Source organism: Podarcis melisellensis, assembly GCF_964234715.1.
Source record: "Podarcis melisellensis genome assembly, chromosome: 3".
Classification (NCBI taxonomy): Eukaryota; Metazoa; Chordata; class Lepidosauria; order Squamata; family Lacertidae; genus Podarcis; species Podarcis melisellensis.
Window position 1 is genome coordinate 39,341,490 of NC_138530.1, and position 14,556 is coordinate 39,356,045.

The following is a 14,556-nucleotide window of genomic DNA, read 5'->3' on the forward strand; positions in this document are numbered from 1 at the left end:
AAATTCCAGTTCTCATTAGCCCCAGGAAACATGGCCAATAGTAAGGGCTGATGGGAATTTTCATCCTACAGTGTCCGGACCACAGGCTCACCAACCCTGAGTTAAAAGAATGAAAGGGAAGACCCTTTGCTTGCAGCCATGCAGAGCTGCAGGTCAAAAAACTGAATACCCTAAAAATCTTTCAGTTTCTGTGGTTTCCTGTGCTCCCCCTTTCAGCTCCTAGCAGCACAACAGTCAGCTTCAGACGTACTTTTAAAATAGTTTATTTCTGGCTTTAAAATATACATCATCAGTTTGAAAATCTCAGAAAAAACACATTAGTCGCAGATTAACAGTCTTGAGTTGGGACATTGTAAAATACGGGGCAGCCAAAGAAGGCAACTCAAGCTCCCCGAGAGAGAATTCATAATACTGCCAGAGAGGAGAAGGATGCAAAGGGCTGAGATGCAGGACTGCACAAAAGGAGCTCTGGGAGGAAGGCTGCAGCAGCAGGACTAACACAGACCTGATCCTCAATTCTCCTGCAGGTTTTCACTGCCACCCAGACCCATGTGAAATAAATGGCACGGTTAGGTTGCACTCGAGAATGATCTCCTTTCTCTTCCCTCCTCCCAACCTTTAGTACAGTAGAATTAAAGGAAGTGGACATTGGTCTCAATCAACATCGTAGTAACTGCTTGGAATTGTCCGTTTGGTGGCTGCAATTGTGACAGTTTCAGATCGCCTTATGTGCAGTTGTGCAGCCCAGTCACAGAAAAGAGTCACTAAAAAACTGTCTCGGTGGGATGTGCTAAAATCAGTTCCATTTCCGCCAAGCTCATGAGAAGGGCCCAGATTCTATGGGATAGGCTTCACCCAGCACCATGTCTGTCCAATACTGACCACAAACGAGAGGTCACCAGGAAGCCCCAGAGCCTTCCCATCTCCAGCAGCCTTTGCAGCGAGAAAGAGAGCACTGCAGTGCCGGAGCAGGAACATGTGGCAACTTGGGTTCTACCTTTTGAAGAGCAAAGGAAATTCCAAGAAATCAAGGGTTGAAGGAGGAGAGTGGCTGAGCAAAGCAAGCAGCTGCCAGCTGTAAAAGTCAGATCATTACGGGTTAAGTGCCGCATTGGCAAAATGTAGGGTGTCCATATTTAGCACCAATTTATTAGCATAGCTAAACTGAAAATACTGAGTCACACCCCAATGCTGGGATGCAACCGCCAGCAGCTTATCAGCAAGAGAAGTGGCCAGTGAAGAAGGCCACATCAAAAAGTTAGCTATGGCCAGACTGCTCCACAATTAACACACAGCAGACCCTGGTTAGGTCTGAAGGGAGGCAGCAGGGGACAGCACAAAAGGCAAGCAGATCAACACAAGATAGGCCATGGCAGCCATCCAATGGATACTGGGAGGTTTCAGGGGAAGTTCTTGGTCCTGCAGGGCTATGAGTGGGTTTTCTGAGCAGCTTGCAGCTGCTTTGCTGGTGTTTGCAAGGGAGAAGGCTCCCTGTGCTGAGAAGAAAGGCTTTAGGGTACTCTCCAGCAGAAGATCACAGACTCCATTCAGACATAAGCAGCTGGCAGTGCAACCAAGCTCAGCAGCCTAGTCTTCTCACTGTTTTCTTGAAGATTGCACTGGTTGCACCAAGGGCAGGCTAGGAAACGGCGTCTATGGAACATGATCAGTCAGGGAAAAATTCCTAACACTGGCAACCTTTTCCTCCCCAGGTGCGTGCACAGATATACGCAAAACACAGAAACATATTGCAAAGGGAGAGAAAAAAATACAACACTGAATACATACAAAAAAACAAAGCAAGTAGGGGAGGGGGAATATCAGACCTTGCCTAAGGCCTTGGGAAGGCACTAGTGTCGATTTGGATCACAGCCCCGATAGGATGCTCATCCTCACTCACCATCTCTCCAAGGGGCAAACAGGATGGTCCTACAGAGGCAAGATGGCCGCATTGCTTAGGCTTTAGCGACTGCTCAGCGGGTGGTGGCCATAGGGCAACAGCGACAATGAGATGAGCTGCTTCTTGCAGGGCAGATGCTTTCTGACCAATCCCCCCCACCCCATCCCTGCACATTCTTTGCTCATTCACAAAAGGAAGAGGTAAGCACATTTCAAAAGACAAAGACCTATAAGAAAGCAAGTAAAAGAACACATAGCTTCATGTCATTCAAATGAGACACAGACCACCCAAGAAAGAGCCAACATGACAGTCACACACAGCCGAACCCATTATGGCAAATGGACCAGCCTCCATTTTGCTGGCTGGCTGGAGCAGGGAAGCTCCAAGGCCCATTCTGGCAGGCTCCCGAGTGGCGCTCCTCCCAACGAGTAACCATGCTGGGTTCAGGAAGCAAGGGAACTCTGGAGGTGGCCTCTGAGCATCGTCCCACCTATTCACACCAGCGCACATCCACGTAGCAGAATGCAGGAAAAGAAAGCAGCGAAGCTCACACATCTGGGGACGCCCACCTAACAGAAGCCACTGCACCCCACCCGCAGCCTTCACCTGGGGGAAGATTCACACGAGGAAAATAGGGACAGCATGTTCCTACTTCTTGGCACGTAGGAATAGAGGGCTTGAGGTGCCACAGGGGCGTAACTCAGAACCAACAATGGGATGGGATGTTAGCAGGAAGGAATTGGGAGTGTGAAGGCAGAACTGAGCTGTGGAAGGAAGGGCATGAGTGCAAACTGAGCTGTGGACACAAAGCACCTGTGCTGGTGGGAACCCGAGTGTTTTGCCCTGGTGCTGTAGCAGGAGAGCTGCCTCCGTTCTTAGTGTGCATTAAAAAAGACAATAAATATATAAAAATGGCCTGGAATTCCTGGGAAGGAGTCCCATGACGGTCCTCCTTTCAACCTCAGGAGTAGAGTAACAGCCCTTGGGAGCTGGGGGCAACGCTGCACCTGGACAGCTTCCTTCCTACCCTCAGTTGAGCAAGTTGCCTTGCTCCTGGGCCTGCGTCAGGCTGTCTTTCCGATGGAGGTGGTGAACCCCCATCCTCTTGGGGCTGCGGTGGGGGCGGCCCGGAGGAGGCTTGCTCTTGCACTCCCTGCTCTGCTCGGAGCTGCCCTCTTGGCTGTTTTCCTGGCTTCCCTGCAGCAGCGTCTCCTGCTCTTCGGCCGGGCTCCCGGACGAGTCGAGGTCTACGTAGTCTTTGTGCTTCTCTGGGGAAGAGCTGGCGGGCTCTGCCGCCCCCTCTCCGCCACCCCCTTGCAGCAGCTTGTGGGCTTCGTCCTGGGAGAAGTCCGTGCCATAGTCGGAGGAGAGGTGGCCCCGGCGAGCGCGGGACTCGGTGCTGTCGGTGTCGGTGCTGGAGTCCCTGCTCACCGTCCAGCTGCAGCTCTGCACCGACTCCTCGCCGTCCGAGTAGGTGGAGGCGGCACGGCCTAGCTCCTGCATGGAGCGGCTGAAACGTTTCTGGAGCTCCTGGGCCGTGTCGCGGCTGAAGGAGGTGCGGTTCACCAGCACCCGCTCCGTGGTTGGGGGAGCCTTCTCCACAAACATCCGCTGCCAGTTGGCCAGCAGGTCCTCCTCGGAGCTGGCCGAGCTGGCAAAGGTGCTGGGCACCTGCGGGGGGCTGCTGAAGGGGCTGCTCTGTGAGGAGCCGTGAGCTCGGCTCGCCTTGGGGGACGGTTGGTAAGAGCAGCTGGAAGCCGAGCGCTGGCCCTCCGAGGCGGGGCTGCTGGGAAGGGTGCGCTGCCTGTCGCCGTTCTCCTCCTCCCCCTGGACCAGGCTCAAGGAGATGGCTTGGCGCGTGGCATAGGTGCAGTTGGGCAGGGGGCTGTTCTTCGGGATCCGCACCTTGTCCTCCGAGAACTCGATCACCTTGCGCCCTGGGTACATGGGGTGGGGCGGAGGCGGAGTGGGGTACGGGCTCAGCTTCTCAAATGTGGGCACCTCGCCAGGGATGCCCTCCAAGCCGCTTGGAGGTTTGCAGCCCCCGTTCTGCTGCCTTGCTCCCTCTGCCCCCTCGCTCCCGGGCTGGCCGGGGCTTGGGCAAGCGTCGGACGGAGCTCCGCTCATGTCGACGTGCACAAAGACGTCCTCGGCGATGGAGCAGCTGCCGCTGCTGGATTTGGCCGAGTTGAGCACCAGGGACTCCGGCTTCTCCAGGACTCTGGCGATCACTGAGGTGGGCACCACGTCCGATGGAGCCAAGGTGTGAGGGGCCTCCTGGCCGGGGCCAGAGGTCTCCTGAGTGCTATGCAGGTGCTTGTTGACCATGTCTTGCAGCTCGTAGGGAAGCTACGGAGACAGGAAAAAGGACGTTATCTCGGAAGTAAGAGAACCACTGAGCTAATAGGGTAGGACAGATGGATGAAGCAGTTATGTGGAAGGCGCTGCTTGCCCAGCTCTAACTTCTTGCCCTGACATACCATGTCATTAAAAGCATCTTTCAAACCACCAGCCACCTATAAATTCAAAAGATCCATTTGTGTCCCAGTAACTGAGGAAAAAATGTGGTTCTGCCCCCCTGCCTTGGCCCTGGGCCTGACAAACAAGGCCCCTTCAGAAGAAACAGGGAGAAGCATACGCTCAAACTTGAACATTAAACAAGAGAGCCTTGCTGGTGCATGTTAGGCCAGCATAATGCTATTGATTAGTGGAAAAAATTAGCTGGTGGCTGCGCTGAATCGAGTGACCAGCCCCCACTACTAGAATCTGAGGCTCCCAGGAAGCATGTAGTAATTATAGGGCACTGCCTTGGCAGCCTTCCCCAGACTAAGAATCAATTGCCATCCTGGCACTTGCTAGCTCCGGAGACAGAAGCAGCCTGACACTCCCACTGCTCCCGAAACCACCTCAAGCCCGTTGCATCAAGGAACATGGATGTGGGCCCCACATCACAACAGTCTTAAGAGACCTTCTATCTTCCTGAAGGTTAGAAACCACCCAAGGGTTGCCAGTCATCCCAGCCCACCTAGTCTCTTTTATTTTCTCTCCTGACACTACACAAAACTTCCTCCATCATGATGAGTTAAGAGCAGCTGGAGTTAACAGGCTTCTCCATTCAATCACTAACTCCTTTGTCACAACGGAGGAAAAAGAGAGGATTCAGCAGGAGACCTGCAATTCTCTATCAAGCTCAAGGCTGGTGTAGCAATGACAACAACCTCCCTCCTTCCCACCTACAGAAATGCAGCTGAGGAACAATGAGAAGACAAGATGACAAGGCATTCATTCTCTTTTGTTGTTCCCCCATGGGAGTCCCTGCAGAATGAGGAAAAGCAGTTCCTCCTATGCTTTCTATGTATCAGATGAGAGAGAAGCCTGGAACAAGGTTCCCCCAACCAACTCAAGATTTCCACTCACATCAGCAAACTTGTGATTCCGAAAGTGAGATTTGTTGCACTTCAGGAGCTGCACTGCCAGGTTACAGTCCTGCCGATATCGCTCCTGTCAAGACAACATGCAGGGATTGGCAAATCACATTCAGAGATGCCCCAAGACATTTCGGGGCATGAGGCAAAAAATGAAAAAGACCCCAAAAAAGTTGTTCCAGGAGAGCTTTAATGGCACCTCACAATCTGCCACTTTAAAGAAAGCCAGCTCACTTAGGCTAGCAGTAGGAATGGTTCTGATTACATCATATAAAATAAATAATAATAATAATAATAATAATAATAGCAGCAATAATAATCCTCCCTCCCTGTAAAATGAGCTAGGTTCTAACTCACATTCATCTGGACAGAAGAAAATGTTGTAAGATTTGAAGCAGAGCACCCTCCCAAATCTATCCTGTATTTCTGTTAAGTTTTACAGACTTACTGAATTTCAACAACCCCCCTTTTTATGCTATATTTCACCTCCATCCACAACCAGAGTATTTTAGATTTAAGCCCATCTGAGTCAACGAAATCTAGTATTATTCCAATCCAAATGTTCTGGATTAAAATGGCTCATGAACTGGTCAGTAAGAGTAGGAACACACAGATCTTGCTTTCTTAAGTCAAGCAGCCTGAGCATTTAATTCTACTGAAGATGCCTCTGTGCTGTTCATCCCTTGAATGTCTTAAAATAAAACACAGGCTTTTCAGTATTGAGATGCCCAAAAAATGTGGGATAATCTCACTACCATTGCACCAAAATGCATGAAGGAGATGCCCATTTATTGTTAAGGATAACATTCCTAGACAGTAGGTCTGCTGAGGAAACAGTTCTTCCCATCCAGCGTAAGATAACCTACATCGAGCTTTCCAAACTGTGTGTCGCGACGTGTTAGTGACGGCTGCAGTGTGTAGGTGTGTCACACAAACTCTCCCCGCGCTCCTCCCGGGGCTGGAAAGGGGTTAGTTTAACCCCTGATTTGCTAATGAAACTGAATTACTGTGTCGCAAAATGATGCAAAACTGAATTAGTGTGTCGCAAAATGATGCATGTCTAAAAAGTGCGTCACCAACATGAAAAGTTTGGAAAGCTCTGACCTACATAGTCGGCAAAAGTTCCAACACCAACTGTGATTATACAGGTCCTTTGTTCAGGGAAAATGAAACCTCTTAGTTCATTCCCTTTCCTTGCAGTGAATTCATAATCTGGGGGAAAGGAGTACTTACATTAAGCTCTTCCAGTTTATTGATGGTTGTTTTGGCATCCAGTAGTTTATTAGTGAGCTCCACAATCTCCCAATCAAGAGTCTTGCGATCCATTTCGGCTTTTTTAATCTGGAGTACAGGGATATATAGGGGGTGAGTCCCATTTGTCAGCAGCAGCTGGACTTCCTCCCTGCCCAATTCCCTTCAAAGAAAAAAACCCAACCCCACGCAACGCCAATAAATTCAGAGCTCCCTTTTTGCCCTTAAGCAAGGGAGGAAGATGGGGCTCAAACAGCACATGGAATCAGTCATTCTGCATCCGTTTGCTTGGAGGACTTAAGACACATTTACTAGTTATGAAAGCAATCTGCACTTGGAGCCTTCACTGGTGCAGCTGCTCTTCATAGCTATTTGGCAAGCAGTTCATGCAGAGGGTGAACACTGTCCCTTAAGTAGTCAGGGTTTGGACATGCCAACAGGGAATATTGTGACATAGGGCTTTGAAGATGCTCCCTAGTTGTGTGAAGCCTGTTGAGAGATATCCTTAGCATACCTGTAGCGCATCCGTCACTTGGGTAGTCAGTTAAAAACAACAACAACCGCTAGTGTAGGACCTCTTTATCCAAGGAATGGATGGCAACCGTAACAACTGGAAGAGTACACAGCCCAGCTCCCATTGAGTAATGTGGTCTCCTAAGCAAACCTTCTCTCCCTCAGCACAGCAATTACTAACACTTTATCCTACAAAGGATAATGGCAATACATAATGACACTTCTGACACTATAGGTAGGGATCCAGCAATCTGCTTGCACCTCATTGATAGTAAAATATGACTGTAAAACAAACTATGCACCTCCTGCAAATTCCAATAAAATCTCAGTTTTCATTTTACCAAAGAACATGCTTCTAGCCCACACAGCTGGAGAAGGGGGGGGGGCACCTTGGAGGCATGTGGCCAGAGTTACACACTTTTAAAAAAACAAAGAATCGTGGCAGGTTTTCTAGCATATACAAGAGCAGCACACATTCACTCAGTGTTTGCATCATAAGCTTCAATTCCTGCTCCCCTAATGTCACCAGGCTTTTATTTTTTCCCCACTCCTTGCAATTCCTAGCCTCTCCACCAAAAAAAGAGTGTGAGAGATTCTGCAGAATTGCCAAATTTGGAAACTTGATCAAGACATGAGAATTTTAAGCAGAGCATACAGATACAGAGCTCTGTACATGCAAGGTGTGTTTTTTTCCTCCTAAAAAAAAGAATAAAACTTCAGAAGCAAGAAAGTTAGAATGCTGTAAATTGTGTATGTTATGAAAGAGAAGCAAATGGGGGGGGGGATTCTTATTTTGCAAAAATTATTCTGTTACTTCCAGTCACAGGGAAGGGAAGAGCTCTGCGAAGGGGAAATCCAGCTCTGGAAATTCAATAAGCATTTTCTTACTCATTTTGAAACCTATCTTCTTCGCAGACATGCAGTCAAATACCATGCATGTTTGCTCAGAAGTAAGTTATTGCTGTCTCCAATGGGGCTTACATCAAATGAAGTGTGCATAAAACTGCAGCCTTAAGTATTAACAAGAAAGCTGAGATTCTCCAGGTGCTTATTTTGCATTCAGTGTGGTGCAATCAGAGAGTTGTAGAATACACTGCAAAAAAGGCAGGATCTAGACAAAGTTTGTTGAACTTGCGTCTCCCCTGAAATCAATGGAATTTAAGTCGTGACTAACCTGTCCCATTGATTTCAATGGGCACGAAGTCCAACTAACTTTGTCTGGATCCAAGCCCCCCTCCCTCCAGTTACAGTAACTGGATTTAAAATGAATGGAACTGGAGACCCCTAGCTCCAAGAATCAAGGTCCCAGCCCTCTGCCTTCCCCCAGATCCTTCAGGCGATGGCTCGGGCACCAACACAGAAGAGTCCTAAGGCCATCCCACCAAGCACCTGCCTCAGCAGCAAATTTCACTAGGCTCAGATAACAGCTGAACTTCCTCCACACTTGCCTTTCTACAAGAAAAATGGAGGGCACGAATAAGCTCAGCAGGATGCAGGTAGCCTATAAAAATGATCTGGGATGCAGATTGAATTTGTACTGAAATGAATAGCCCTGAGTGTGCACACCTCTGTGGGGCTTGTTAACTTGGTCTCTAAGAGCTATAATTAAAGAGACATATTCAAGATGCCAGGGAAGAGTTTTTCTGCTTCCTCTGAAATTCAACAGAAATGAATAGAGGAATGCCACAGGGCAGAGATGGCTGAACTACCAACGTCCAATTTCAGTGGTTTAAATGTTAATAGGGCACGTCTTTTTAAAAAATCTTTGAAGTTCTGCAGGAATCCGTTTACAATCCACAGAGATCCCAAGTGACAAGAAGTGCCTTATAATACAAGCTGGTGGCCAACATACTAATCATTGGAGCTGCATCCAGATGACTAGAGAAGAGCACTACTCTAGAGAGGGTCCCATGAATTCCAGGTTTCTCTAAGCAGAGGACATTTCTTTCCCAAGCTAGACCATAACTGAAAGTAAGAAGGAACAGCCCATGCTAGAACATGCGGGCCAGAACTGGTCGGATTTCCAAGGATAGCCTTTCCCCTGCAAAACCCAAGCTGCTGGGACCCCATCTAGGACAGAAGTAGGGCTGGATAATGTGCGACCAACAATGAAACTGGACAGGCTGAGGCATGTGCAGAGGAGATAGAAAAACAACAACACACAAACGAAAAGACGCAACTGCAAAAATCCAGCTTTGACTGAGCGAGGCCTGAGAGGTGAGTGCACCCAGCATTTGCCAGCAGCAGCAGCATTGGAAAGAAAAGGAGAGAGACAGAGAGAGAAAAAGGAAAGAAAAGAAACAGCCATGAGTGTTATGAATGCACACAATACACAAATGTTGGCTCCACTCCCACAACCCCATGATGAGTTTTCCCCACCCGGATCCTACAAAAAGCAGCACATCAAATTTCCAGCACCCTGGGTTTTTAAAAAGCTGATGTGAGACAAAAACTACAAGTAGCTACATTGCAGAAGAACCCAAACTCTGGTGCAGGCAACATAGACGATCTAGAAAAGCTCCCTCTGGGCAACTTCATGCTGAGATTCTGCCTCAAATCCTGATTTACATCCTGGTGTTACTACACTGCAATCGGAGTCAAGCCATTAGACAAGTGTGTGGCCCACCCACTCTTCCCTCTTATAGACTCGGCAGGTCAATTACCAGGGTGTGCAGCTTCTCCTCCAAATCCTGATTGGTTCTCTGTGAGGCTGTGTAACTGTTCTGCAACCTATAGACAGACAAGATCATTCAGGTTACTGAAGTGACACAAGACACCCTGCAATTCAGATGTTAGGTGAAGTGGAGATATTTCAAGAAGCCGTGTGCCATGGCTCCAAGTCATAGTTTCACACCTTCCAGTCCACAGATGAGCAGTTGACCTTTCCTTGTAGCAAGCCCAAGAAGTTTAAGTTGAGGGAGGAATGTTATGTTCATGGATAGAAGAGATGGAAGAAAAAACAAGCCTGACCAACTTGCAGAGGACCAAAACTGGTCTTGGTCTCAGCCTTGGAGAAAGGATGCTAAAGGAATCCGAAGATTCAAAGAAGACTCTTAAACCTAGTTTTATCTAATGGGAGGGAAAGCTTTGCCAACAAGTGTCAATCCCATCGCCCTTTCTGCATTTCCCATCTTCTTTTCTATCTATGAAGACCTTTACAATAATTACTGCATCCATCTTCATAATGAACTTGCCCCCATTATCCTTATTTCTAAGCTGAGGACAGTCAACTTGTCTATGCTCTCTGCACTCAAGAAATCAGGAGCTGAACATGGGATGAACCTAAATCTCAGGTCCAGTTCCATCTAGTTAACCTCCAAGGTTGTGGGACAGGGGGGAAATCCTCCAAACTTCTATCTATAGGTCATCACCTCAATGACTCAACAAATGCTAGTAGTTTTGCTCACTGGAACAAAATGATGCAGCTAAAACAGATACCATGGGGGAGGATTAATGAATGCATCTTCTGACAATTGTGCCTGCCTTCCCTATACCCTACCAGGATTAAATGCAGCACCCTTCCCTTGAGGCAGGGTGAAGCAAAATCCCTTTGCCATACTCAGCTGCTTTTAGTTTTTAGCAAAGATGAGGCAAGGCCTAATCTTCTTCATCATACCTGTTTCACCTCTCAGATTGTGCCATGTGGTAGTCATAAAGATATTAACATATCAGTCCCAGGGAACACTAAGCCAGCAAGTCATAGCATGAAAAATGCTGACGGACGAATTTTGGCTTTTAAAATAAGGTTTCCACCCCACTCATGGCCCCCATCCCAAGGACCCACTTAACACTAAACCATTTCCCGTGCACAGAATGATTCATACGACTGTCAGCGGGGAGGGAGGGGACAAAATATATTGTGCAATGACACATTTATAGCTTCCCCCCAAAATCTGAAAATAGCAATCCCAAGTATAGGACATACATCTCAGAATGTTAGGAAGCAATGTGTCCTTCTATCCAGCTGGTTCCCTTCTCTTACAGCACCCCAGAGCTACTTAAAGCTGACATACCTACGGAACTTATCCTTGAATTTTTCTAGCTCCTCACGATTCTGGCCCAGCTCCATCTCCAGATAGTCTTGCCCAGACTCCAACTCCCTTTCCATTGTCTCCATTTTGTTGGTGACATAAGCCAGACGCCGACGCAGCTCCTCATTCTCATGCTGCAACAACCTAAGGCAAACAAAGCAACAACATCCTGAATAAAAACTACAAGTGCTGCAGTCTTCCATACAGTCGTACCTAGAAAGTCAAACACCTTGGCTCCCGAACAAATCGGCTCCCAAACAATCAAAACCCTGAAGTGAGTGTTCCGGTTTTCAAATGTTCTTTTGGAACCTGAACGTCTGACGGGGCTTCCGCGACTTCTGATTGGCTACAGGAGCTTCCTGCAACCAATCAGAAGCTGCACTTTGGTTTTGGAAGTTGAATGGACTTCCGGAACAGATTCCATTCCATGGCACGACTGTACAACACTTACAGCCTCACTTTTGAAAGAGGGCTGCAGTGAGGCGCATCCAGACAATTCTGCCAACCCCTTCCCTTCTCTTTTCAGGTGAAAGCAGCAGACAGGATATGAAAAGACATCTGGAGAAAATGACTGTGTTGTGAAAAAATCTCGGGATGAGTTTACAGATCTTCCCTGCCCCCAGCAACCATTCACCACAAGAGAGGAAATAAAGCCCAGGTTTCCAACATAATAATAATTTTAAAACCCCATTTGCAAACCTCCATTTCATAGTGCTGAGGCATGCTCAGCACTAGAACCAGTGCAACTTCAAATGCATGAATGAGCAAAAAAACAGTTTATTCACTCTTCAGTTTTCATGTCCAACAAGGAATTGCAGTACATTTTACTACAGAGGTTTTCAGGTATCCCCCTAAGCCAGACATAGGCAACCTTCGGCCCTCCAGATGTTTTGGCCTACAACTCCCATGATCCCTAGCTAACAGGACCAGTGGTCAAGGATGATTGGAATTGTAGTCCAAAACATCTGGAGGGACGAAGGTTGCCTATGCCTGCCCTAAGCTCTACTGGATTCCTGCCAGTGCCTTCGAGTTCCAGGAGGAGGATTCTGGAGGCATATCTGCACATCAGGAAGAAGAAGAGGATCAACAGAGATTGGGAAAGATGGGTAATAAGGTGCATTCTGGTGGTCAGGAATAGCAAGGGTGTTCTAGTGAAGCCTTTTCTGGATCTTGCGCCACTAAATTCTGTTTATGAGTAGCAAGCCGCTTTGAGTAGGCCTGAGCCCATACGGGAATCTGCTGTAGATAAGAAAAGGTCATGTCAGTTGATCATATTGCCACCAGAGCAGAGACAGAGCGCCTTATTCTCAGTAGCCCGCCACTCATCCATGCCTGCAGCGTCTCAGTTTACAGTATCTGTACTAAACACAGTAGCCAGATGGGGCTGTGCAGTTTAGGTGTCCTCCACTGGAAGATGAGACTCACTCAATAATTTACGTGCTGCCATGAAACATCTAGCAAGGATGCAGGGAGGCGGGTCAGTCGACATCGGCCCATCTCCACCCTCACAGAGGAAAAGTGACCCAGTTTCCAAGCAAGTGAGTGGAATCAGTCTATGGAGGAAGATACAGCCTATGTTTGCATAACGGCTCACTGGCACAGAAGTCTTCTGCTGCCCCAGCCATACATCTGCTTGCATGCACAAAGTCTCCCAACAGTTCTGCTACTGTTGCATTTGTTCTTCACTGATTTAAGAGCAGTCCAAAATATTGCTGCCTCCTTGCAGATATTTTTACACATCTGACTTTCATAGTGAGAGAGACTGCACAAAGGACATATCCCAAACACAGCAGATCACATTCAAATAATAGCGCTTAAAACATGTTTTCAAGAAATTAAAATAGATGCCTGCTGTTGGAATGAATGATTGCCTATCCACTCTTCCTGCTGGAACAGCAAGTTGAAAACCTAATGTAAAGTTTGGACCCTTTGTTTGTGCTTGTCAGCTGGGTCTCCATCTCCACTAGCTTTGGCATCTATGCCTGAGGCAGCTATATCAGTTCCGGGATCGTCGTTCCAGCCACTGCACCATCAAGCTTCCTGATGGGCACAGAGCAGAGAACCTCTGGCCTGCAAATTATCATCATCATCAAATTTATTACCAGGGTGGGTTACAAAAATTTGAAATTCAGTATTAAAAACCATTAAAACAAATTTCAGTCACAATAATAGGGTGGGTCCTGGGTATCTCAGGTGCCAAAGGCCAGGATAAACCTGACCTGCCAGGTGACAACTTCTGGTCCTGAAACCAAACCCACCTTCTCCACGCTTGACATAATGTGTGATGGCAGGTAGAAACATGGCTGCAGAATGCAGGTTTAAATTTTAGCTGATATGTGTTTAATCCCACTTGGGCAGTATCTCCCCCACCCCAAGGTCCAACTTTGATAGGTGGGCGGGACCACCCCTATCAATCACCTGGTGTCACTATGACACCAGATGATTGGCAGGTAGGTGGTCCCAACCACCTACCAAGCTTGGCCCATCAGGGTGGGGGAAGATGAAGATCTGGCTCATCAAACCCAAAAGGCCCCAGCCCTGGTGTAGAGCCTTAAAGGAAGGGAAAGCCATCACACAAGTTCAGAGAATGAGCATAAATGTAGTAGCCTGGAAAATAAAGATTTGCATAACGAAAGCGACGAAGATACTTACCTCATCCTTTCTGCATCCGTCAAGGGCTCCTGTGCAAAAAAGGAAACAGAAGCAAGAATCTCACTGAAAAATATGGGCAAGTTTTCAGAGTGGCAAACTGAAGCATACAAGTGTCAGATGGATATAACCCACAGCACCCTCTAATTCTCATACAAAGAGCTCTGGTCCAACCACACCCAGATGGGATTAATTTTTTATTTATTTATTTATTGAATTTATATACCACCCTATACCCAGAGGTCTCAGGGCGGTTAAGATTCAATCCTGCACTATACCAGCCTAAATTATCTCAGTCACTAGACAGCTTTAAATTGACAGCATTACAGTGTTCACTATGAAAACCGAAGACCTGCTCTGTGGTGAATACGATCCTTCGTTAATGAACAGACCGAGGGAGATACTCCCAGCCACTTTTTTTGTTCTCTTTTACTGCCCATGAGCATCCACACTGCATTTAGGATACCCACTGGCCAGCAAATACTGTATACTGTCCTGTACTCTATATTGCTCAGGCCACCATACACGTAGGTAAAGCACCACACAAATGAGACCGCTACCAACAATCTTAAAACAATCCCCATTGTATAGGAAGACACTTCAAGTTACATGCCATTGTTTTGTTTTTAATTATTTCTTACATTTCCTGGCCCCCTCCCAACCAGCTATTCCTCCAAGGAGCTCAGGGGAACATGCAGGGCCTCTCCCCACCCCCCAATTTATCCTCAGAAAAAGGACTTTGAGGTAGGTTAGGCCTAGAGAGTGTTAACAGTCGAAGGTCGTTCTG

General features: G+C 47.5%; 1 protein-coding gene across 7 annotated transcripts in view; it reads right to left on the reverse strand.

Moving 5' to 3' along the window:
* Positions 1-247: 247 nt before the first annotated feature.
* Positions 248-14,556, reverse strand: part of TJAP1 (tight junction associated protein 1) — a 43,575-nt gene continuing 29,266 nt past the window's right edge. For 6 of the 7 annotated variants that reach the window (XM_081905371.1, XM_081905370.1, XM_081905368.1 and 3 more), the window contains 7 exons: positions 13,773-13,801; positions 11,103-11,264; positions 9,753-9,819; positions 9,270-9,299; positions 6,559-6,666; positions 5,318-5,401; positions 248-4,249 (listed from right to left, as the gene is read on the reverse strand). In XM_081905371.1, the coding sequence (XP_081761497.1) occupies positions 2,930-4,249; positions 5,318-5,401; positions 6,559-6,666; positions 9,270-9,299; positions 9,753-9,819; positions 11,103-11,264; positions 13,773-13,801 (1,800 nt within the window). In that variant the 3' untranslated portion in view covers positions 248-2,929. The remainder of the gene's footprint in view (positions 4,250-5,317; positions 5,402-6,558; positions 6,667-9,269; positions 9,300-9,752; positions 9,820-11,102; positions 11,265-13,772; positions 13,802-14,556) is intronic. The other variant, XM_081905374.1, reaches the window with a different exon arrangement.